Below are 24,866 nucleotides of genomic sequence, written 5' to 3' on the forward strand. Positions count from 1 at the left end.
GCTTGTAGCTACAGAACCACTCCTGATCTGTCTCTGACTTTGTAAATATCAAAAAGCATTAAATTCTTTCTAGTGAACATTTATAAAAAAAAATCATACCGGTTAAGTTCCTGAACTTCTTTTTGGCTTCTGCTCTTTCTTCAGCATCAAAATACCACACAGTCATGGCATATCTATAAAAGAAAGAAATCTTGCATGTCTTTCCATTTTTGATATTAAAATACAGCACTGGAGTTTTATGCTCATGGAGAAAGCAAAAGCTATACTGGATTAGTAGACTAAAAAAGTAGAATGAAAATGACACATCTTTATAGGCAAACACAGAGCATTTTAGTGCGTATTTTAACAAGTCAGATAGAAATATAGGTGAGAATTTCTGCTGGAGGCACAAAAGAGAGCACAGCCCCTGGTAACAGAGGGCAAAAGTAGCTTCCAAACCTTTGCATGTTTTTCTGTTCTGGGACGCCTGTAGGCAGCTTGGGGGCTGCCCTGCATCACATCAGCTTTTCACAGTCTGCTGACAGATGGTAGCCCCAACAATCCCTATAGTGTTACAAGGGCAAAAGAATAACCCAGCACTTCCCAGCTAAACAGCTATGCACAGCTTGGAAGATTTCTCCTGTCAATGGTTAAGGGCATTTTTTTCCAGCACATGACGAAATGTATCATTCGAGCTTGCTCCTCCTTACTTAATGAGAAAATTCCCAATGACTCAAAACCAGGAAATTCACTCAACATCTGTCCATTTTTTATGCATATGTATTTAAACATGATGGCCATAATTTTGGATGAAAATACTGGTAGAAGAGATGCTCTGTTTTTTTTCCTAGCCAAAATCCAATATTAAATATGCTACTTACCTGGTTGCATAAGAAGGCTGCACTTCATGTGGGTTCCTTCGATCTGACCAAAAAAAAAGTAATCGGTCAAAAATTGGCTCAACATCTGCTACATAAGACTTTCCTTCTGGGAATATTCGAAGAATTCCACCATGCAGCTGAAAGAAAAGGAAAGATTGTTTTTTTTGCACATATAAACAGCCACACATTCACATGAAAAATAACTTATCTGTCCTCCACACCTAACACACAGGGAATAAACATCTAATGATAAACATGACACCTATGTGACAACACTGGAAAACCTTACTGTGTCTCTTGGCCACTTTGATTTTACCAGTTTGTAATGTTTCACCTTAAAATTTTGTCTAAAGCAAATGAACCAAGATAAAGATAAACCAGCCCTGCAGCAAACACTGGGAAACTTCTGAGCTTCCAGTCACACTTCTAGAACCAGTGAATACCACAGAGCTGCTCTACCTGACCAGTCTGAGATCAGGCTCTCTGCCCAACAGTTGTTAGATACTGCTTACAGTATTTCAGATGCCATGCCTGATCACTTAGGAGTTAACTTCTACACCTCAGGAAGAGTGAAGTCTGTTTTACTGTTAGATTTGTAAAACTTCTCAAATGCATTATAGATCCCAGCCACCATTTTCCCTACTCATAACACAGCCTGGTTTCTCTACCATATAATTTCTGTCTTTCCATGTGCCACAATTTTCTGGAAAAAGGTCTGGTGATCTGCACACACCCTAGAAACTTCAAAAGATGAATTTGAGCCCTGCCTCCTCCTGGTGTTGTTAGAGCACTCTTTGGAGACTTTAATGCCGCATCAGAGAGTGCAGTGCAGCACCAACCTGACATGGTACCTCCATGCCACATGCAGACCTCAGTGAGAAACTATAAAGCCAGGTTTAAAGAGCCGCATGGCTGCTTTCAAAGCCCAGTATGATTATACTCTTATATTGCATGTCCTCCAGCATACACTTACATAAAATCACCATCACATCTACATAATAAACTCCATCAGTGTCCTGCATTTCAGTTAGCTTTTCTTAGTGCTCACTTGGGTGCCTCCTCACTATTTGGATAAGGATGCAATGCACAAAAAAACCTGGATATTTGCATTTCCTCCTTCATTTTACTACAATGAGATGTTTCACTGTCATATGCTCTGCAACAAGATGTGCTTTTCTGCAACACTGCATTTTTCAATCACATTGCCTCTGTATCTGAGCTCACTTATTGGGGTTCACAGTATTTACCTGTTCCTAAAGAGTATATTGGCCTAAAAAGAGGTTAGAGAACCAAACAACATTGGACAATTTTCAAGCAATAACACCCATGAACAGTTTGTGGTACATTAGGACAACAGACTTGCAAAGAGACATCCTGCAATTCTACCAACTCTTCTTTTGTTTCTGATTTAAAGGTATGGCACATTCAAGGCTGACTTAACTGCTTTATAGTAATACAGGAAGAAACAAGAGGTCTATCCAGTCAAGAGACCCACTGGTGGAATCAAACCATGTTTGTTCCTCTTCCTAAGCCCCACTGCTTCATAAATAAGAAAAGGGAACTGCCTGAATATCTTCTGCAGGTTAGACTGAAGTATCAAGAATGATACAGTCACAAATTTGGGTTGTCATTTTACTCTGCTCCCACAATCCACTTATTCTGTAGTGAATTGATTTTCTTTTTCTGCTCTTTCCTCTAAACAAAGTGTTAAGAGCATACAAGCCAGTGCTTATAGCTTTATCCTATAGCAACAAAACCGTATGTGTGTAGAACCGGAGAGAGGATGATAAGGAAACAGGTTCACATTCTTACTTCCAAAGCATTGCCAAAAACAGACAGAAAAAAAAAAAAAAAACCGAAAAAAGAAGAGATGAAGAATGGACCAGCAGCTCAGAAGTTCATCAGAGTTCACAGAAACAACAGACAGCTCCAAAGTTCTGTTTTCAAAGTAGTTTTTCCTTCCTGTTCTGCCTCAACCCCATGGTTTACTCACCTTGGAGTCCCAGTTCTTATTCAGGTAATAAATACAGGTGATGCAGCGCCCGTCACCATTGGGATTGTCCACATGACGAACGTACCCAGTTCCATTTCCAGGATAGCAAGCAACCATGGCCTGAAAGATACAGATTGTAAAATAGTTAACTCTGTAAGATGCCTACCTTCAGTTTTAATTTGCTAAGCATCCTCCCACCACCAGTCTGGCTCACTGTTTTTCAAATGATTAATCCAAAACCTAAAGCAGACATCACCTGAAGGTACCTGTGCACAAATGTCTTTCAAAGGACGGCTCAGCCAGCTCAGAAATTCAAAACTGGAAAATAAATACCCTTCATAATTCACAATATATACACTAAAATTAAAGGGAAAAAAAAGAAACTAGAGCACTAGTATGCATGGTACAAGCTTATTACAAGCTACGTGACTTTGAGGCAGTTTCAGCTGAAATTTGCTGGGGTTTCTACAGATAAGCAGTCATTGCAAAACAGATTTTCCAGTCATAGTGAAAGTAGAAAGCAATCCCAGGATGTCATGCTTTACCACCACCATCCTCCTCTAATCATATCTTCCAGGCATTGTCATATACACCACTGTGTGCAACTCGAAGTGAGTGGTCCCCAGGAGATGTTGGTAAAACTCCATAGAGCAAAGTCTGCAAAAAGGTGCAGCTCCTTTGTTCTGTGTTTGCACAGGGCAGTGAATGTTTTCTTTCATGGACTGAGCCACAGAACTAACCAAATAGCTTTCAGAGCATTTCTCTCTTTGATCATCTTCATACTTGCTGATACAATCACTTAATTCACTATTTAAATTTCACCTTGAATGATGAGATAAGCCTAACATGAATTATTCCAAACCACATGGCAATCAACAGGTCTTAAAAGGTTTTTACAACAAAAACATATTCAACTTAGTTGACTTAATTAGCAGCCTAAGCAGGCAAGAGCAGGTGAGACTGCTGGTATGGCACTAGATGTTTCTCTCAGTCACCCTTCGCTACTGGGGCTACTTGGCAGTGATACTGATCACACCTAAAGCTGTTGCAATAGCAGTAATGTTCCCACTCCACTGACATCTCCAGACTGTTTGTCAGTATTAGTAGCAAGAGTGATGGGAAATGATGGACTAAATTCAGTTGGAAAACTGCAGATAGTGTTCAGATGTGGTTTCTGCAATTATCACTCCTCAATCTGTGTGCTGTGCAGGAAGCACACCACAGGATCAAGTTCAGCTCATTGTCCAGCAGGAGGAACTGAGGGTTCCCAGGTTCCCCTGGGGAGCAGATCTGCTGGCAGCCCCCAACCTGTAATTCTGCAAGGGGCTCTTCTTTCCCAGGAGCAGGAGTTAGATTTGCCCATGTTTAATTTCATATGCTTCCTGTTGGCCGGTTTCCCCAGTCTATCTGGTTTCCTTTTAGTGGCAGCCTTGCCCTCAAGGGCATCAACTGGTCCCTCTCAGTTTGGTGTCTTCTGCACAGCTGAAGAGCACACTCTGCCATCTGTTTCAGGTTACTGATAAATAAAGGTGTTTAACACAACAGGTCCCATGACAGATCCCTGTGGTGTCCCATTTGGTAGCAGCCTCCAGGTATAAGAGGTCTGATGGACCAGGACCCTCCAAGTCCAACTATCCAGTTTTTTACCCATCTATTTTACCCATCTACTTTTCCATCTTTTCAGACAATAAAACCCTAACTTCACATATAACAGTATTTTACATGCCTGTGCTACAGAATGAGGATATGACTGTGCAACATTTGCATGACCTGCTCCAATGATCTGATATGCACAATTTATAATGTAATTGATAGTTAGAGATTGACAGTATAGGCTTTACTAAGAACTTTTTATCTAGGAGCCCCAGAATTCTTGTTTTCTTCTTCCAAGCACATGCAAAAGGCATGCTGATCTCAGGGGACATGACCAGGTACAGCACAGCACATGCTGCTTTAATCAACAAGCAAATTTTACTGTGCCAACAAACACCAGCACAGAAGTTACTGCCAGCCAGCACAGTGGATCCCTTGAACCCTCTGCTACCAAGAAGAAAACCTCTCCACAGGAGTCAGAGACGTATGAATTAACTTCCCTCCCCACAACAAGCACCAGAACAGTACCTGCAGGCAGCAGTAAGTCACCAGGGCCCACGCTCCACACCTCAGGCCAAAGGTGCCTAGAGACTTGCGGCCTGCAGGGTCAGGACATTACGCTAAACAAAAGCAAGTACTTTTAATTCCAAGTAATCAGCCCTCTTCCATCACACCTAGCAGTTAGGTAGATGCCTTGCTGTAGATCCTAACTGCTCTGTTGTCATTCTGCTGTTACAAATGGTTCCAGAGCTGCAACTACATTTCACTATCAGCCTGATAACAACAGTAAGGGCCAGTCTACAGCATAGTGCTCAAAACACATTAAGGGCATAAGTCTGGTGGAAACCAAAAGTCACCTGTACCTGCAATATAATACTGGTCTGAGGAAGCTGGGCCCTCACTGGTAAGGATAACCCAGTTTCCAGTGCATTCACCCATCCCAGTTACTAGCACAGCACCTCATGCAGGTGGACCTTCACCCATCCCACATGCAGTGAGCTGCATCAGGTCTAACAATTAAAACAGTAACCTTTGGTAAAACAGGATCTTCCTACTCTGGGAAACATGACCCTGGTGCCCCTTAAGCCATTCCATCACTCCCCTCCTCAACTGAGCAGGGAAAGAAAGTGTAATGAAAGGCTCATGGGTTGATAAGGATAGGGAGAGATCACCCACCAGTAACTGTCACAGGCAGAACAGACTAGACCTGGGGAAACTGACTGAATTTATTGCCAAACAAATCAGAGTAAGATAGTGAGAAATAAAACCAAACATTAAGACACCTTCTCCCTACTCCTCCCTTCCTCCCAAGCTCAACTTCACTCCCAAGTTCTCTACTTGGCCAGCAGTGGGTCCATCTTGTAGCCAGCTGGCATTGCCCTGTCAGACATGGGAGAAGCTTCTGGCAGCTTCTCACAAAAAAGCCCTGACAGCCTCTCAGCTACCAAAACCTTGCCCTGCAAACCCAACAAATCCTGAGAGCTAAGAGTACCGAGGAGAGGAGGCAGCAATTCCGACCATGGGGCAGGGAGGAGCGCAGTGCTGGAGCGGTGTGCGGCACAGCTGCTGCCAGGGCATGGGCACCACAGCACCAGCCCGGCCAGCTCAGCACAGCCCTGCTCAGCACACCAGGGGGACGAGGCATGACAGGAATACAGCCTCATTGACCAACAGTACCTCATTTTTAAGTCGATGTACAACACAAAATTATGGGGGCCTTAAGTCTCTCTTTGGAGAGTAGACATTACTCCAAGATTACTGAACTGCCTAAAAATCAATCCAATGTTACTACTGTTTTTAATGCCACAAACAAAAAGCTACTGAACAGCAGACTGAAGGGCAGATCCTGAAAGGGATTTAGGTGCTTTATTTACTATGAAAATCTAGGCAAAAGGCCAGAGTTTCTCCTGGCCTCCCCCACATAATATGTTCTCTTAGAACATGTGCTTTGTCTCCAACATAAATGCATAATTTATTTATTTACAGTGTGCACCTTTTGCAACTGCAACACTCCATCCCTGAATATTAAGTGGAACAATTCCCACAGAATCCTAAAGCATGGGTCACACTATTGCTTAACTTTCAGAAAAGCAAAGAGAAAAAAGTTTTCTAGTAGCAGCAGCAAAAGAAGAAAAGCAGAAGTGAAATATCCTTTTTCCTGGCACAGCGAGTATTTGAATGAAACCTTAAACAATGAAGGGAAATCATTGTGGTCCTCCTAGAGACTGTTGAAACGATATCAAGCTTTATCAGAGCAATGGCTGGATCAGCTCCAGAGCAGATCAAGCTGGCCTCAGCAGGGATTCCAGCTGTTAGCAGTACTTTTGGATTCATTTAAAGCAAACAAGAAACAGGAGATGCGTGACCCAGACTTAATTTAGCTAATTTGTGAACACTGGTATCTGCCAGGTTAGTGCACAGTCCAGCTACAAAAGCCAGAGGCTCAATAACAATAATCAAACCACTTACCAGGTGTGCACGTGGAGTGTTAGTAAGAAATGTTTCCTACACTTTTGGCTATTGTGTCCAGAAGAGCACACTCCATTTTTGGAAGCAACTCCTCTCTTCATTAACAATCTCCAAACCTAAACTAATCAAACTTACTATAGCAGGCAGTAATGAGCAGGAATGTACCTAACCTTTTCTTTTTCAATACAATCTATTACAATGGCTGTTGTTTGGCTTAACTTCCCAGTGTAAGTATTCATAAAATTTCTGCAACACTCCCCTTTTCTGTGTTAAAAAAACAAGAGTTTGCCTTACACTACAGCTGAATAGTTAAAAACTGATATCCAGATGCATGCCTTTGGACTCACACTTACACACCACCATATGAAGACCAATGCTCTGGTAGTCTAGTCAACAGTCACAAATTAAACCCTACAAAATTTGGAAAATTAAAAGCAAATCATCAAAACTAAAGCTTCTGCCCTTTATTTTCAGGGATGTTAGCTTTCCCAAGAGGGTGCAACCACAAGTTAAACAAGCAGCAATTACCAGCTTTAGTAAGGACCCAGGAATCGTCAGTAAATTCCACATTGCACAGAAGCTTGCAAGAATAAGTTATCTATCATTCAGTCTAAGTATTACACTCAAGTCAGCCAGAGAAATCTGCAAGTCAAACTGCAAGACACTAGCAAAGTTTGAAGGCAGATAAAAAACAACTGTTCCATTGAGAGGATTTTTCCCTGCCTCCCAGAGGTTCTAGCAAGCAGAAAAACAAATTCTCTTAGCTGATGGCCAGGATCATGCTGTGAGACATGATTTACAAAATAAGCAATGCTAGAGCAGCCTGATACTTGGAACAGAACATTTCAGAAAACATCTCAGATAGAAGATGTTTGTAAGTGGAAACAAACAGTGCTTAATAGGAAGCAGTGGTGACACCAGGTCAGAAGGTCCCAAATTTCAGCCCACTATGTGGTTCTCAGTTCTGAACTTGAGCAAAACAAAAATCACTTTTGACCAGTCCTCTAGGGTATTAGGACTACCAGGATTCACTTGATTGTCTTAGGTTTGAATGTATGTTGTGCTTACCCTGATTCTAGCTCATAGATGTGCACAGTCTTTACATCCAGAAAGGGAAAAGCACCCAGCATGCCCCACATTAAAAGAACATGAGAAGTCTGACATTTCATGACCAAAGGCAAGAGATTCTCAGTTGAGGCTTGACTGACACACAAACACTATGGGGTGTTTCTTAAGTAATTTCTTCTTGCACCCAATTGCACTTAAGTGTTTTCTGCCACATAGCTTATAATTGTTAAGTATAAAATATTCATGAACATTATTAAATATTAGTTTGTTTGAATTTATGAAAGTTAAAACAGTCAACTACTATACTGAAGCATGAACTGGGAACATTAGTCTAACTTAATATTCTATAGAGATGGGAAGGAAAAGAGAGGAAAAAATTATGTTGAAACAGCAACAAATCAGAGACATTAGCTTAGTGTCTGCTGGAAAGCCAATCACCAGTTCCAAGACAGTAAAATTCTGCTCACTTCAGTCAAGCAACACATGAAATGGGCTGCAGTGGCAGTATTGTAGGAGAAACTAATCCCTCATTTCCTCACCACATCTTGGCTACCAGTCTCCAATCAAAGATTACTTGTAACTGTGTAAAAAAATCCTGTTTCCATGGATAGCACTTCCACCAGGTGGTCTGGTACTTGCTTCTCCTTGCTTGCATGCAAGCCTGATCATTAGATTCAGATCTTCCAGGAGCTGAAACCTCATCTTTCCTTTCTTATTTTTTTAGTCTTTTGCATGCAGCACAGCTTGCTTACAGGTACCTAAAAGGACTTTTTAAAAGAATTTTTTGAGGAACAACCTGAGGGTGGGAATTGTGGGAAAGACTATTATCTCATCTGCAGGAAGAAGATGCTAAGACACTGGTTTATTTTTGCTTACCAACCAAAAGTCTTTTATTAGCTGATAATATTCTGATTACTGTACAATGGAAAACTGTTCCGGCTTGTTAAATTTCTTTTAAGAACCAAGGAAGGAAAAAAAGAGCTACCCATGAAAGGTCTGTTCATGGATTACCTCCATGCCACACAGCTGTTGATGACTGGCATGTTATCTAGTTGTAGCTCAAGGAACCTCTAATAAGCTTTCAAATCTTATGGAAGGTATCTAAGGAAGTCAGATCACAGATTGAAGCTGCTTTAAAAATGAGCTCCCTGCTAAATGAATCTGTGATGGGGTTAAGAATCTTTCATACTGATTGGCAACAAAATTTAGTTTTTCATAGCCTATTAATATGAAGGACTGTTTCAGCCTGTGACTACTTTTTTTTTTTTTATTTTTCTTAACAGAACACACACTTAGAAATAAATCTGGATGCCCTTCAAGTTCAAGCTGGCTGCCAGAGCAGCGCCAGTGTGAAATGGGAAGGCAGGAAACAGCCGTGCCTCATGTGGGCAGCAGCCTTCTGCAAGTGTCAAGAGAGCAGGGAGCATTTGGGGATCAGCCTTGGGGACAGCAGTGAGCTCTGCTGAGCTGTTCCCATTGCTGGATACTTCCTGGGATCCTACAGGATCCTAAAGTCAAGGGACAATTCAGAAACTCTGAAAGGATCTGACCATGGAAGAAGTTCTCCAGGTTCCAAGGGCAAGAGAGTTCCAGGCATTCATCTACCACTGTATACTGTCTACATTGCTCACATTTTTTTAAAAAGCCAAGGAAACTAACGCTGCTTTAAGACCACCACCCACATTCTCTATATTCAGACTCTGGTCACAGCAAGGAGAAAACAGAACACTGAAAGCGTAGGAAACAAATCTGAAACTGCCATAGGATCACAACTGTCCTTGCAATGAGCATCTTTGCCTGTTGTAGTAATTAAAAGAATTAACTTCCTTTCTTGCATGCTTAATCTACGTAAGTCTGTGTGCATGTCAATTAACACTTTCCTCCAGTACTTCAAGTGCTTCTCTCGTCGTCTGCAAACGCAGAATCAGCCAAGATTTTTATTTGACATCCTCCTCTGACCTAGAACTACGCTTTGGTCTGTGATGTTACAGGGTCGCTGTGCCTCGCACGCACGCAGCGGCAGCGCCGCTCCAGAAGCGATTAGCGTGCTGCGAGGAGCAGGCATACCATCATGGCAGGACCTGAAATTTAAAAGGCTATTGCCAGTGAATTAGTTCAGTCGAGGATATTCAGATTAAGTCTCCAATTAGCAGCTGTAAACATGCGCAGTGCATCGATGTATCAATAAAGGCTGCTCAGTTTAGAGAGACCGCCCGCCCCTGCGCCTCGGAGCGCTGGCTCGGGGCCAGCGGGATGATGGCTTAACGACAGTGCTACGTGCGGAGCGTGAGGCCATCGGCGATCAAATGCAAACTTCACTCCAGAGTGCACTTCAGACACTCTGCGGAGGGGAGAGGGGAAACCCACACAGGCAGCGAGCACACAAGGCGCTTCTCGGCTCTCATTCTTACTGGGCTGTCCCTCCCTCCTGTGCTGCAAACACAGGCACAGAAGCTTATCTCCCACACTTTAAAAAAAAAAATACTGTCTAATTACATTTAGGATTATTTTTGCCTTTTGATGAAGCCCTCCTTCATCACCCAGAAAACTCTTTCAGTCCTCTCCTCTCCCCAAAGAGCCAAACCTGGCCAAGATGCACTAATAAGAAAGCATCCCAAGCAATTGATGCAGATGGAGAAAGCATCCCCTGTAATGAGCCCTGGGGGACATCGTGACAAGCACCACCCCCGCAGAAAGGCAAATTCATAAATAAGTGCAAGCTCATTAAGGAAATCTGTAAGGACTGTCCCTGTACGTTCAGTTTCTCAGCAGGGAATAAAAGCCTGGTAACCAGCACACACATCCTCTGAGGAACATTCCTCATCTGTGCGGTAGAAAGATAATCTCACAGTTCCTGAAATATTCCAGCCTTTCATTCTTCATCAGCAAGTCAGACCTTTTCAGTTCTGCTACTAGTCATCCAGAGGATTACACCACTTTCTTTTCTTTTTTTTTTTTTTTTCAGCATTTAAATAACTGCATATTTTGATATTCTTGTGGTTGCACTAATAAAGGTCAGGAAAGACAGCCACAACATAGGCAAACTTTTGCTGCTCTTGGAGCTGCCAACATCCTTTTCTTATTATTACCCGTTTATTTTTAGCCCGTGGGCCCAGGGCAAGTGAGCAACAGAGCCCACAAGACTTTTATCAGCTCACATTTGGTATGCAGCACTTCAAACACTTCCCAAGAGCTCATCAGGGGCAGCCCTGGACATCCTGGCAGGCAGAGGTGATGAGCCACCACCTTGAAGCACGTGTGCCAAGGGGACAGGAGGCCTCAGCTGCCAAGAACAATCCTTTTTTGAGGCCACCATCCAGGATGCCTATGTGACCCCGCATGGTCCCGCCACACCAGAGGCAGCACCACACTGGGGTGGTTTGCCCCCTCTGGCTCAGTGAAAAACACCCTTCACTGCCAGAAAGGAATGAAGGGCTCAGAAAAGCACCACCACGCTTGGCAGGTACCCCAAATATGCCTCAAGGGTCCTTGCTGTCAGAGACATCTGGGCTCCTGAGGCTGCTAAGACATCACTGTGCTGCATAAACAGAGAGATCAACATTCTTAAGTGCTTGTTATCACAGCAGTAGAACCAAATTAATGCTAATTGATGAGACCAGTTATCTCCTATGTTCATTCTGGAAGGAAGCCGTCTCACTACTCACATATCTTTTGCTCACCCATAACTTAACAGAGGACTTGCCAAGATAACAGTATCCTGAATAAGATTTTGAATGAATAATTAAGTGTAAAACCCATTAAAATTATCTATAACAAACTACCATCAGAAATAATTTCTACTATGGTTCAATAATGTGTAGTCTTTACCTCTAAGGCTTTGTCTGCACATAAAGTTGTACTGCTCTGTCTACACGTGCACTTTACAACAGTGTAATCTCTCAGTTAAAGTGGATAGATGTGTATTCAGTGACACACCATCCTTCCATGCAGGAAGGGAAACAAGATATTCAGATTCAAGGGAAATTTGTAATAATAAAACTGTACACCTGTTCTAAAGCTAGGCAATTAAATGTATTGATAAAAAAAAAAAAAAAAAAAAAAAACCCAAATAAATCTTCTTAAGTGTTTTAGTGCCTTCCCTCTCCACCACATACACAGCTGGTACTTGCACCACTAAGGTATGTGTGGACAGACACTCGGCAACTCTGAGCAAAGCAAGCATGCATAGACAGACATGCACACACCACAAACTGACTGCCAACCTCACATCTGCCTGTCTCAAAGATATTCACAAAAGCTCTCATCCCCTGAATGAGGAGGACTGCTCCTTAACCCAGCCATGAACAACATTAGATTCTGGATTTGAACGGGCTGCTGAATTCCCACTTCCCTTTGTCCACTGGTCAAGTGTCTCCCATGGATTTATGCTGCCACCACCTGACAGAAGACACCAACCTAAAGGCCAGCTGTGTTGTGGCCACTGACGCAGGCTTTGACTCTCCTGCTGGGGCAGTGGCCCTGCACAGGGACACATGCATGCCTGACAGGTTTCAGCCTGCTCATACCTGCTGCTCTGCTTTGCTGCAGTCCCCTCCTTTCAGAACCTTACCCAGTCATCCCCACCACCACAACTCACTGAAGCAGGTCCCCTTAAGAGATTTGTCAAGGCCCAGTTCAGGACTGAGTCTTAGAGCAATAATGTTCTATGGCATCTAAGGTAGTTTTTGCAGGAAGCACTGCAACTGTTGAGCAAGGGAGGCAGTCTCTCTGCTGTGACTTCAGGATGTTTCCTGAGGATGCAGAAAGGCTGGAGTGTTCTTTCTGGCTCACTTCCCTCCTTCTTCCTCTTCCTCTCCATAATCTTTCTTCTGGCAGCCAATGTGACAAGAGCAGTATGTACTCAGAGCCACCACAGGGGAAGCCAGGGTTGAGCCAAGCTGGAGGCTGGACAGAGGCTGCTCTCCCAGGGTGCCAGCTGCTTGGGCAGCCAGAGGAAGCAGCCCTCATCCCTGTCTCTTCCCTGCGATGGAGATGAGAGATAGCAGCTGCATAGGCATAACAGGCTGTGGTAAGAGCAGGGGTAAGAAACCACCTGGTGGGAGTCCTGCAGCTGGCTTTGCTAGAGATATGGGGTACAAATGCATCTCTGTGGTGGGAAGCACAGAGGGGGAAGGCAGGACAGATACTTGAGGGGGAGGCAGAGCTATAGGGTTACACATGCCCTTTTCAGTGCAGGGGTCAAGTAGGTACACTATGTCTGCCTGTAGCTCTGGTCAGCATTGGCACAGCTAGTGCCTCTTCTAACTGCAGCCAAAACATTGTACTAATACAGCTTTTTACTAGCAGCAGTAGCTTCTACAGATGGTAAGCAGTGAAACATGCTTTTAACCAAGTGCCAGCAAAGAAAAAAAAAATTGTTTCAGTTGCAGACATCCAAGTGTAAAGAAACAAACAAAAAAAATCATGTCAACTACATTTTTACTCTTGCCAAGAAATTATCAGTGCAAATGTGAGACTGCACTGAGCCTTTACATCACCAGTTAAACATCAAATTATGCACTCAAATATCTTGGTAAAATGCACAACTTTGAGATTTCAGTGTTTGACGATCATGAAATGTTGAATTACACCAAATTTGGCAATGAGGACCAGAATTCACAAATCCTCTCACTGCTCCTTCATGAGGAGGAAGTCTGTAAAACAGTTAACCAGGCAGTGACCCTTCCTGTTGGCCTGCTTCAGAGACATACAGCACGTGCTCCACACAGCAGATGACAGACGGTGAGTTAACTTACTTAGGTGGAAACGCTGGTGAATATTGTCAAGACAGAGTTATGAATACATTCTGGGGGACTCTCTCCTGTTTGTGTACATCTACTTATATGACATGGCTTTTATGTCTTAACAGCAGGACATGTTATAGCATTTATGGTGAATCTTCTCCTTTTTCACTTTTCAAACCACTTCTACCAGATTTCCTAGGGGAAATCAGAAGGGGAGGGTGCAGTTACACATACAGTCTTCAGCAGCAAGCACAACACCCTAGCACTGTTAACAACACAGGCACGGGTAAGTTAAAGACTGACATTTCCCCCCTCCCACCACTTCTTTAATATCCTCTCTCTCAAATTCTCCTGGTTCTGCTCTACTTTTTCTACCACATGGTCCAGTGAGGGGCTATGCAAGAAGCTTTCTTCACTCCTTGGAGTTCCAAGGCAGTCAGGAAGCTCCATGCCAATCTCCACCACCACAAAGCCCAGTGTTCTTACACCTCAGGCTTTTCCCATTCCATATGGCATTCCTCACCACACACTGCCTATCTCTTTGCAGCATGCATTACTGGAATAAGTGCTACTGTTAATGGTATTAAGACAAGTTTGCCATAAGACAGTCAGTTGCAAACGCCAGATAAAAATCATAACTACTATCTATTTCACCAAGTAAGGCTCCTTGCTGCCTCCCAGGAGGCCACATAAAAGATGACCTGCATTTCAAATGTAAGAAAAAAACTTATACAAACACCAGGGATGGCACAAGATATACAACATTTCCTGAAGTTTTCTAAACATATTCTAGCATAGTCTAAGCCAAGCACCAGAATATGTGCTTGAAGTCCCATTGATCTGAAAGTGCCTTTAAGAAAAAGTAGTTAAGTGAATTGCTGAACTGGAGCCAAAATTTTAAAAACACTTGTCTTATCACTTTGTATAAAAAATTACAGTGCAAGAACACATAAGCAATTATCAATTATATTATGACTTACAGACAGGAAAAATGCAGACATATATCTTGTTTGGATTTTCAGGTCCAGAAAGAAAGTACAAAAAACAGACTATTTATTTTGACCAAAGGATTCACATGAACTAGATGGACGCAAGACTCAAAATGGGGGGTTTTTTTTGCTACAAAGCAGGACACAATTTCCTGATGTTTGGCAAAAGACATGGCTACTCTGCCATTTCCAACTGTGAAGCTTTGGACAAACTGTGCTGTTTCCAGTCAGTGCAGATAGAGTGCTATGCTGTACTCCTGCGATTTAGACTACTCATTTTTTATCTGGGTGGCTAAATATGAACATTTAGTAAGCCTCCATGGAACCACTATGGTCAGCAAAAACCTCTTTGATTACTTTATTTGTGAAAAATCAGAGCAACAAGTAGGTTGTTTAATCAACTGCTTTCTACTAAGTGCTTTGCATGTTGGCACAAAGTTTATTCACCGACTAATCTTATCAAAGCACAATGTCAAGAGAAAAATGACTGTAGGGGAAAAAGCTCCTTTCTGTCACTGAGAGATACTAGATGCACATGTGTGAGTGATGGAGGGGAAACAGAGCTAACAGCTCTCTCCAAATCATTCACAGGAATGATCACGAGTGGTGTGCTGACGGGATGACGTGCCTGTGAATAGTTTAAACAGTAGGAGATAGATGATTTACTTGGCTTGAGCCTCTTTCATGATCTTACTTCACCTCACTGACTGAACTGAGAGACCTTCTTGCTTTTCTGACCAACTCTGTAACATCTTTTCAAAGCAATAAAAAATCTAAACCAAATTGTTATGTAGTGTTATGCATCAGTCAAAATCTTCTGTCAAGCCCCACCAAGTTCTGTAGCGCTGCATCAGCTATTCACCCTGGAGCCCACCACAGCAGCCATCAGCCATAGGCACAGGTACCAGAAGCAGTTTCCAAAACACTTCCCAAGAGCTCCTCTACTAATAAACCTTGCCAATAAAGCCTTTTCACAGAAGCTTAGGGAGACATGTTGTTGGCAGCTTTCTAACAATGTTGTTTCAGTCTTCAGCTTTGTGACAGAAGGGTTACAGCCATGACAAATCCAAGCCAGGGCTTTAAATTCCCTCAAGCTGGTATGCACACATCCTCCTTCATAGAGGTAAAATCAGTAACACTTACTCCTAGGCTTTCCTTCCTAACCTCCTCATTCTCTCAAGCCATCCACTGCAAGATGGGTGAATGCTATGGGACCTGCTAGTGCCAAGGGACCACTTGCCCCTGGCCTGCTACACAATGGGAAAACTCAATCCAATTGCAAGAGGAGCAGAAAAAAGTGAATACCTCAAAGAAACAAAAAAGAAGAAAGTACCTTGTGTCTTAGTAAGAGTCATCTTGAAACATTTGGTAAAAGTATTGACCTCTTCCAAGTGTATTGAGTTGGTTCAGGAAACATCAAAAATTCATCTAATTAAAAATGCATACATGCTTGGATCATTGTGGTTCTATCTCCTCCTTCTCTCGTCCCTTCCACACACAAATGGAAAGGACTTGCAGTACTGTTCCACCACCACCTCAGGAAAAAAAAAAAAAAAAAAAAAATCTGTGCAATATGGAAGAGGATACTTTCATGTAATAAATCAGAAATTTCTCAGGAAGCAACATGCAAGATAAGTCTGTATTACATTGAGCCACCATCCAGATAAATCTGGAAGCCAGAGAAAGAAGAGTTTACTGTGAAATCAAATAAAGACATTGGGATTAACACAGATGGAATCTTTAATGCAAAGTAACAGGCCACTTTCACTGCATACCTCCTGTACTGCATCCGTGTTATAAGAATCAATGTCCATTTTAACATATACTGCTATTAGCAATGAACTGTACAAAATGGACTGGATTATTCATTAACAATTACCTTGGGAAAAGGCACACAAATATTAATAGCAGGGATCATTAGGAAGAAATTCTTTGCAGAAAGGGTGATTAGATATTGGAATGGGCTGCCCAGGGAGGTGGTGGAGTCACTGTCCCTGGAGGTGATTGGATGTGGCACTTAGTGCCATGGTCTAGTTGACATGGTGGTGTTCAGTCACAGCACGGACTCAATGATCTCAGAGGTCTTTTCCAAACTAATTGATTCTGCGATTCCATGTCCAGCTCTCCTCCCTCCCAGAATGCAAGCTCAGCAGGACAGGGCACTGAACTCTGAATCTTGTCATTTCCCCAGTGGCTTTCCCAAGGATACTGCACCTTGTGATGCCATACACATCCCTGTAAGTACAAAGGACAAACACTCCCCATACACAGAGGCCTTAATGCCACTTGCATTACAGTCACACCGGCATTCAGTGAGCAATGGGTCCTCACATGAAAGCAAACTGAGTGGCACATACTTGTTTAGAGCTTGCAAGTGATCAAGCTTTGGCCAGCACACCTGTAAGGGAACCTCTGCAAGTCCCTGGCATTAAGAGCTGACATGGTAGCAGCAAGAACTGCTACCAGAGCAGGCACAGCAATGAATAAGTTACTGCAGAAAATGCATTACCAATATATGAGAGATTGTGGAAAACTTCACTGCTTTGCCACTACTGTGTAATACCAGAGTCTAGCAAGACGCACAAAGAACTGCTGGACTGTAAAACTACAGACAACAAAAAAAATTGCCATGATGCCACAAACTCAGGATAAACAGACCATTCATGTCTTTACATTGCCTGAGAGCACTGACATTTCCCTTCATTTATAGGATTAACCACATTCCGCCTTTCTCTGGGACCATGGCTGTAAAGCACGTGGACAGGCTCCTGGCACAGTGTGATAAAGGTCACTGGGTGGATACAGACTTCTCTGGCAAGAGGGGGAAAGGAGGACCAAGAGAAGCTACCTGGCAGCCAAAGGTTCTGGTGTAACACACACTGAAGGCAGCAGGTTTTTGCCACTGCCTACCATGAAATAAATTTGCCAGTGAACTACAGTCAGGTTTTTAAGAGTGATGATACATAACAGCTACTGAATTCGAGCTGCTTGCAACTTCAGCATCTGAGTATTAACTCAAACACCATTCCCTAGAGGCTTCCCATGCTTCTGAACCCACTTACAGAAATGTGCATCACTGTCTGTAAAATATTGATCCATTTCTCCAATACCCTGTCCCTGCTGAAAGAAGAATTTATCTGAAAGATTCTCCAAGTGCCTCTTTCAGAGAAGTAGTTCTTTTGAAAGTTTCAAAAGTCATTGAGAATAATTTAATGAAGAACAAAAACAAGTGTTAATATGCCCAAGTTCATACTCATCTGACTGTCAAGTAAAAATTATACATTCCTGTGTATAATTAACCAGGCTAACTAATCTTGCTTGACAAACAGATATACACATCAGCTTTGACACTGAGCCAAAGCAACCACACTAGGATCTGTGCCAATGCTGAATTCTTCAGTCTCATATCATAAAATTACTTGTCTGTTGTATTTACAGTTCCAGTGGCTCTGGACTCTGCCGGCAGCTGGCCAGAAGAACAGATTTGAACTTGTGCATTATGGCAGAACATGTGCATTTGATTAGAAGAAAAATTATGCATATTTCTTCTGGATGGCGGTATTCATTAGACCTCCCATTGTAAACTAATTGCAAGGCATGTTGCTACCCAAGTATCAAAAATACTTTGTAACATACAATAGGCCAGTATATCTCAAGGGGCAGTACCACTCTTCAGCCTACCCTAGATAGAGTTTTCTGTTATCTCACTCTTCAAATTAGTACCTCAAGCCAGAAAATTCAGCATTTCACTGTGTTTTAATTGCAAAGGATGGAGTTTGAATGTTATAGAACAGTACTTTTCTTTCTTCATATACAAATGCAAAAATACCTTACCTCATTACCTGAGTTATGAGGGACTTTGTAAAACTACTGCTGTGACATCTCACCCATTTCTTCAATCCTCAGGAAAAGAAATCTTGGTAACAACCTGCTAGGCTGACCATATTTCAAAACATACCTAAGAACACCCCATCATGTGATAGGCAGAAGAACCCACTCTGGTTTCCAACGCACACTAGCTACGAACTGCTACCACAAAAGACCTACTTCTCCTGTGACCACTAGAGAGGGTCCACCAGGGTGGGATGAGCAGGGTGGTGTTATGGCAACAAGCAGAGGAAGCAAGTTTTTGAGAAGGTTCGCATCCCATAGGGACTTTTAAATTAACTAGTCTCACATTGAGAACACTTTTTTTTTTAACTTCAGGTCATACACTTGGCACTGAATGTGAACAGTTCTGTTCTGAGCTGAAAACATCAGTCACGGGCTTCTTTCAACACAGAGCAGCTCTTAAGATTAGGAATTCTTGCTTTATTTTCAGACCAGCAGATCTCACTGGTGTCCAGCAGGTGCAAGATGGGCTCAAGGTCCCCAGTGGCAGCCCTGACATGGATTTCAGCCCTTGGTGGTACCCAAGAGGGTATCTGTGACTCAGAGCAGGACGTGCTGCTCTCACGGCGAGGTGCAGAGTACACTCAGCCACACCAGTTCAAAGTACCTTCCACCCCTTGCCGTGAGGACCAAGGCAGCGCTGGCAGCACGTCAAACGCTGACTCAGCTGAGGCAGCCCAGGGCAGCAGGCACCCACGGCATTGCTCTGGGACCCTGCCCAGCCACAGGGAGAGCTGTCCTCCAGCAGAGGCAAAATGACAAAAGGGCAATACCACAGCCTCTCAGCAGCAGATGAATTACACAGACACCCCACTGCAAACAGAACTTTAACATTTCCACACACCAGTCAACCAGCCTGGTTCCTGCCATACTCTGTCCCCTGACTCCTCACATCAGTGACTTCCAAGTTCCCCCAGGTTCTGCATAGTCTCTTAAAAAAAAAAAACAAAAACAAAACACACAAAACTCCAAAGACACTCCACCCACCACCAAAACATTTCTCAAGTCTTGAAGGAGAAATTTATAGTACAGTGTTTTCCTACAGGGCACCTCCTCAAGCCCCTGCAAATGCCAGTTAACCCCAAGAAGGAACCTCGGGACCTGGGGAGTCAGAAGCTGCAGCACATCACCCTTTCACCTGCAGTCCCTGGAGCATCACCTGATCCAGAGGGCACTCTGGGTGACTGGCCTCACAGACCAAGCTGCAGCTTTGCCTCTGACCTGAAACACCCACTAGCTTTTTTCCACCAAGTAAAAATCCAGCAGAGTAGTGACAGGTCTTCAAAAACAGAGTGACTTCTGTCCTCAGGCCAGAACATCCCTCTGCATAAGGACATCAATCTTCTCACTCTGAGGAGAAGATTGGACTTGGGTCAATTATGCCTCAGTGACGTCCTTAACCATTTACCTACTAGAAAAGGGGAACCACTGTATTATCTTACTAGAAAATGGATGAGTTGATAGTTGAAGAGACTGCAAAAGCCAACAAGAAGTGCATTGGGTCCGTCAACCTTTAACCATGTTTCGATCATTTAACCAGCCAGTATTTTAAAATACAGCTTACACCAAAGATAAATTTGTATCACTGGTCTGCAAAGATGAAAGGTTACATTTCATTATCAACCCTCAAATGCCAACCAGCAGCTCCTATGAATATCCAACACCCTTAAAAACTTTACTTCTGTCAGTTCTCTTTGATGCAATCTTAACTCTCTTGAAATGCTCTTGAAATTAATTTGGAAACAGCACAATCCTAACTGACTTGTTACTCTCATTTAGCTGAAAGGAAAATTTCCTTTATTGGACAAAAGTTGTTCAGGACTTAAGTTTGTGTAGCTACGAAAATATGAAGCACTTCACACTAAACTGACATAATCTGACATAAGTTCATTTACAAGGAGAAATCTCTCGCCTTCTTCCGACACTCACACTGAAGACTAAAGTCATATTACTTATTAAAAATATAAACCTTTAAATAAAGATGGGCTGATATGACATAAGTACATTTTCATGACAAATTGAGTTAGCATGTACCTAAAGGCTTATATTTTAAACAAATTGTTCTGAACTCTGAGTAATATCTACATCCCAAACAATAAATTACAACAGCACATGTCCCACAAAGATGTTCTGGTCCAGTTGCCCATGAACACCCCACATCCCCACAAATGTTAAGCTGTGAAAGTTTTGTGGGCATTCATTTACATGTAAAATCCGCCAGATAAAATAAAAATACGCTGAATTTAAATTTGGGATTTGTGTGTATGCACTCATAAGACTTCACATGATGAGCAGAATGAGAAGGTTTTATGGTGCACAAGAAATGTCTTAAACTGCATGCACTGTAGTAATCAGTTGTTAGTCACAGGAATAATCTTCCTGCTGAAGGCATCCCACATCTCAGTTACAGACAGCAGCTGCTATTCCAGGGCCTCATATACCCATGGCACTTCTTATTATAACAAGGGGATTGGTTACTATTAACGCCTGATGAAAATTTCTCTGCATTTGGTTTTACAAATAGTATTGAAATACTGAGTCCCTTTCAGTCCTGGACTGGAGTGCAGCAGTTCCATGCCGCGCTGTTTGGAGTCTGACAACTTTCACATTAAAACACAAGAGCCAGAAGTGTTTCTTCATTGTAAATAGCTTGCTGACTATCTATAAAATGAGTTATGTTCTATTTTTTATTACTATTTGTACAAGAATGCCTTCAAAAACACCAAGACTCTCTTTTAAAATCATCTCTACAACCCAAAGTCACTGCCCAAAAGACCCTTCTTCCCAGCCAGCGCCAACATCCTTCATTCATCCAGCTGATTTGTTTTACAAATACCACGTAAAAAGGCTGGACAGACTCCTTTCACTCCAACTTTCAAGTAACCCCCGCTCAATATCCACCCCTACACATGCCCCCTTAGCCAGAAACGCACTTTCAGTAGTAAACAGATAAACAGAAATCACCCAGAGAAAGGATGGCAATGACCTTAAAGGTGTGCCAAGGCAGGATGGTTATTTATGCCTCCTAATACAAGGCTCTCAACAGGAATAAGTCAAATCCAATCTACCCACATTTTAAAACATACCTAACCAAGCTTTAATTGATTGTTTGAATTGATGATCAGTAATTCAATGGAGCTAAGCATAAGGAACATTTATTATTCCCACTACTGTGTGTAAATGTGTGGGGGTGCATGCGCAGGTTTCAGGGTGCTCCCAAGCAACTGGTAAACATCACTGTACTTTTTTCTTCATTTTTCAGGGGAGAATCACAGTACCACTCACACATACCCTTAGTCCAGTGCAAGTTAGGATCAAGAGCAATGCCTAATTTCTCCCTATTGTCATTTTTTAAAGTTTCATTGTTTTTGATTCTAGCATATCTCTAAAAGCAGCAGGACCTTTTGAAAATGTACTCTGTCAAGTCAGAAATAAAGAAATAAGGATGTTTTCAGCATTCAGGACAACAAAGTAAACTTAGTTCAAAGCTAGTTCACTTTGCCATAGCAAAATAGACAAGGAAAGAAAAGACAAGTTATCCCACACTAATGTCATTACAAGTCCAAGTAAACTTCATTGGGAAAGAAACTAATAATACAAGTGTCCCGTCCATTTCTGAGAAAGCCTAGGAACCAAAAAAACTTCTCTCTTTAAAACAAAAGTTTGCTGTGCTCAAACGAAACATCCAGTATTCCGTGCATACCCAACGCAGTAACGACAACCTCTTTAGCTGCAGAACGGCACAAGATTTGCAACCGCGAAACTATTCAGAATAATACACGGGCGAAAACATCCAAACAATCGGATCAGAGCCGGGTACGTTCGCAGGGACAGGGTGGAGATCTTGCTCCCTCGCGAAACGTAGTCAAGGTTAGACGTTTTTGGTGGGGTACGCCGCGCACTGGTCCACCCTGTCCGTGCCTGGGGTGAGCACAGCCACAAGCGGGGTGCAGCCGGCTCCAGCCCAGCCGCTAGAAGCGAGGAGCCGCCTGCAGCCCCCGGGACGGCTGCGAAGTGACGGCCGGTGTCACACAGGTGAAAAGACAAGGGACCGGACGGGCTCCGGCAGCCGAAAAGCCCGGCGAAAACGCGGCAAGGGGAGCCCGAGGAGCCGCCCCGGAGCGCTGCTGGCACCGGCGGGGCGAGGGACCCGCAGGGGGCGGCCCCGCTTCCAGCGGGACCCCCGCAGCCGGCGGCAAGGGCTGGAGAGCGGCTGCCGGCACGGGAGCACCTCGGGCAGCGCACGGCGCCTCCGCCAGCCGGGCCGGTGCTGCGGGACACGGGCACAGGCACCCGCCGACAGCGCGGACGCGCCACGGGCCAGCGCCCCTGGAAAGTTTCGGGCAGGTCCCACGGGCAGCTGCGAGGCGGGTCGGGCCGGCTGGGAGCCGGTGCCGGCGGGCGGACAGGGGGTCGGGGCCCCGCGGACCCTTACCTTGGATCGTTCTTTCACGTAGTACTTGCCGAGCCGGGTCCCGCAGTACATCACCAGCCGGTCTATCAGCGTGAGGAGAAAGTTGATGGCCTCGCAGCCCTCCTCCGTGCCTCCGATCCATTTGATCTGGTCGCCGCGGAGGTGCCGCTTGGCGACACCGCGGCTGGGGCCGGCCAGCTGCCCGTCGGCCAGTTCCCCGTCGCGGTGCATCCGCTTCACCCGCTCCAGCACGCAGTCCCCCACCACCTCCCCCAAGAAGTTGTCCAGGTAGCAGAAGCCGATGTCGTGCAAGCAGGGCACGACGTACTCCAGGGCGATTCTCTCCAGGTCCAGCCTCATGACGTGCCCCAGCGGCATGGCGCGGCGGGGACGCTGCTCTGCCGGCGCCCGCGCTGGGAGGCGATGCCCGTGGGGCCGCCGTCCGCTCCAGGCCGAGCCGGGCAGGGGCTCCGCCGCGGCGCAAGGCCAGGCGAGGCGAGGCAAAACTTTCGCCGCTGCGGGCTCGGCTACGCACCGCGGCCCGGCGCTGCGGGAGCGGCGGTGCTGCCGAAGCCCCGCGCAGCTGCTACTGCCGCTGGCGCCCCAGCGGTGTGCGGGAGCGCCCCGGGGCGTGCGGGAAGGGCGCGGGCAGCCCCCGCCCGCGGCGAGGAGGGCGCAGATGGCCCCGCGCTGATTAATACGCCGGCTACGTGCGGGATGTGTGCTCGCGCCGCCGCACGGGGGAGGGGCCGCCCGGCGCGGAGCGATCGCCCCGCCCCCTCCCCGCCCGCGGCCTCCCGAGCAGCCAATCGTGTGTGGCGGGGCGGGGCCGGCCCGCGGGGAACGCGCGGCGAGGGCTCCCACACGTGCGCGGGGGGGCGTGGCCCGCCGTCCCGCGCGCCCCCGGAGTGGGCGTGGGCAGCGCCATTGAGGAATTCTCCCCGGCATGTCGGCTGCGACCCCCGCGCCGCGCCCTGCCCTGCCCTGCTCCGGAGCTCTTGGAATAGTCCGAGTGAAGTTTGCAAATGCCCCGCCGGGGCTCTCCGGCCGCCTCTTACCTCCGCCTACCGCAGCGGCACTTTCAGCACCAGACGGAACTGTTGCATTAAGATACACATACAGTTTTTCTGGGCGAGGAGTGCGCCTTTTACAAAAGGTTTACATAGCAAAACAGCGCTTCCCTGAATTATTTATCCCAAAGGGCCCGCCAGGTTGCTTTGCTCTGGTAGCAGGAAATACCTCCCGGACAGTCGGCGGCTTCGTGCTGCGACGGGACAGCTACGGTCAAACCGTGGCAAAATTCGTTCCAAACCAAAACTCGCCTTTCCCCCGCGTGCCCCTTGCCGGTAACACTGTCCCTGCACTGGCCAGCCGCGGAGTACGGTCCCGCGGTCGCTGCTGGGTCTGTCCCGACGAGCAGCATGCTGTCACGTAAAATGCTTCCTGAGAAGCGAACAGCAGCAACCGCTCAGCTCCGCTCACAGACGCAACATGTCCGGGATTTGCTAAACAAACAAGAGAAGCCTCCACAGAAACCAAAACCGAAGCAAAGTCACGTTGCGGAGAGCTGCTGGCTGCGGGCAAGCCGGGCGGGACAGGGCGGCCGTGCCGAGTCGGTGTCGGTGAAGTACCGCCGCCACCGAGCGCTGTCCGTGCGCCGAGCGCATCCCTGCTGCTCGCGGCGTCCGCGCACATACAGACACACAGACACACAGCCACACGAGCACCCCCTCCGCAGCCCTCGGTGGCAGCGCGGGCCGAGCTCCGGCCGGGAGCCCGCGGGACGCGGTCCGTGTGTGTGCCCGCCCGTGCGGGACGTGCCCGCCGAGCCCGCTCAGCGCCCGG

At 45.2% G+C, this 24,866-nt stretch overlaps 1 protein-coding gene across 1 annotated transcript in view; it reads right to left on the bottom strand.

The window, feature by feature from the left end:
• Positions 1-23,751, bottom strand: part of EGLN3 (egl-9 family hypoxia inducible factor 3) — a 30,274-nt gene extending 6,523 nt beyond the window's left edge. Inside the window, exons 1-4 of the mRNA XM_041484103.1 lie at positions 23,043-23,751; positions 2,854-2,973; positions 861-997; positions 100-173 (exon numbers count right to left, since the gene is read on the bottom strand). Of these exons, the coding sequence (XP_041340037.1) occupies positions 100-173; positions 861-997; positions 2,854-2,973; positions 23,043-23,399 (688 nt within the window). The 5' untranslated portion in view covers positions 23,400-23,751. The remainder of the gene's footprint in view (positions 1-99; positions 174-860; positions 998-2,853; positions 2,974-23,042) is intronic.
• Positions 23,752-24,866: the final 1,115 nt, after the last annotated feature.

This window comes from Pyrgilauda ruficollis, unplaced genomic scaffold (assembly GCF_017590135.1).
Source record: "Pyrgilauda ruficollis isolate IOZ18807 unplaced genomic scaffold, ASM1759013v1 scaffold63, whole genome shotgun sequence".
In the NCBI taxonomy this organism is placed as follows: Eukaryota; Metazoa; Chordata; class Aves; order Passeriformes; family Passeridae; genus Pyrgilauda; species Pyrgilauda ruficollis.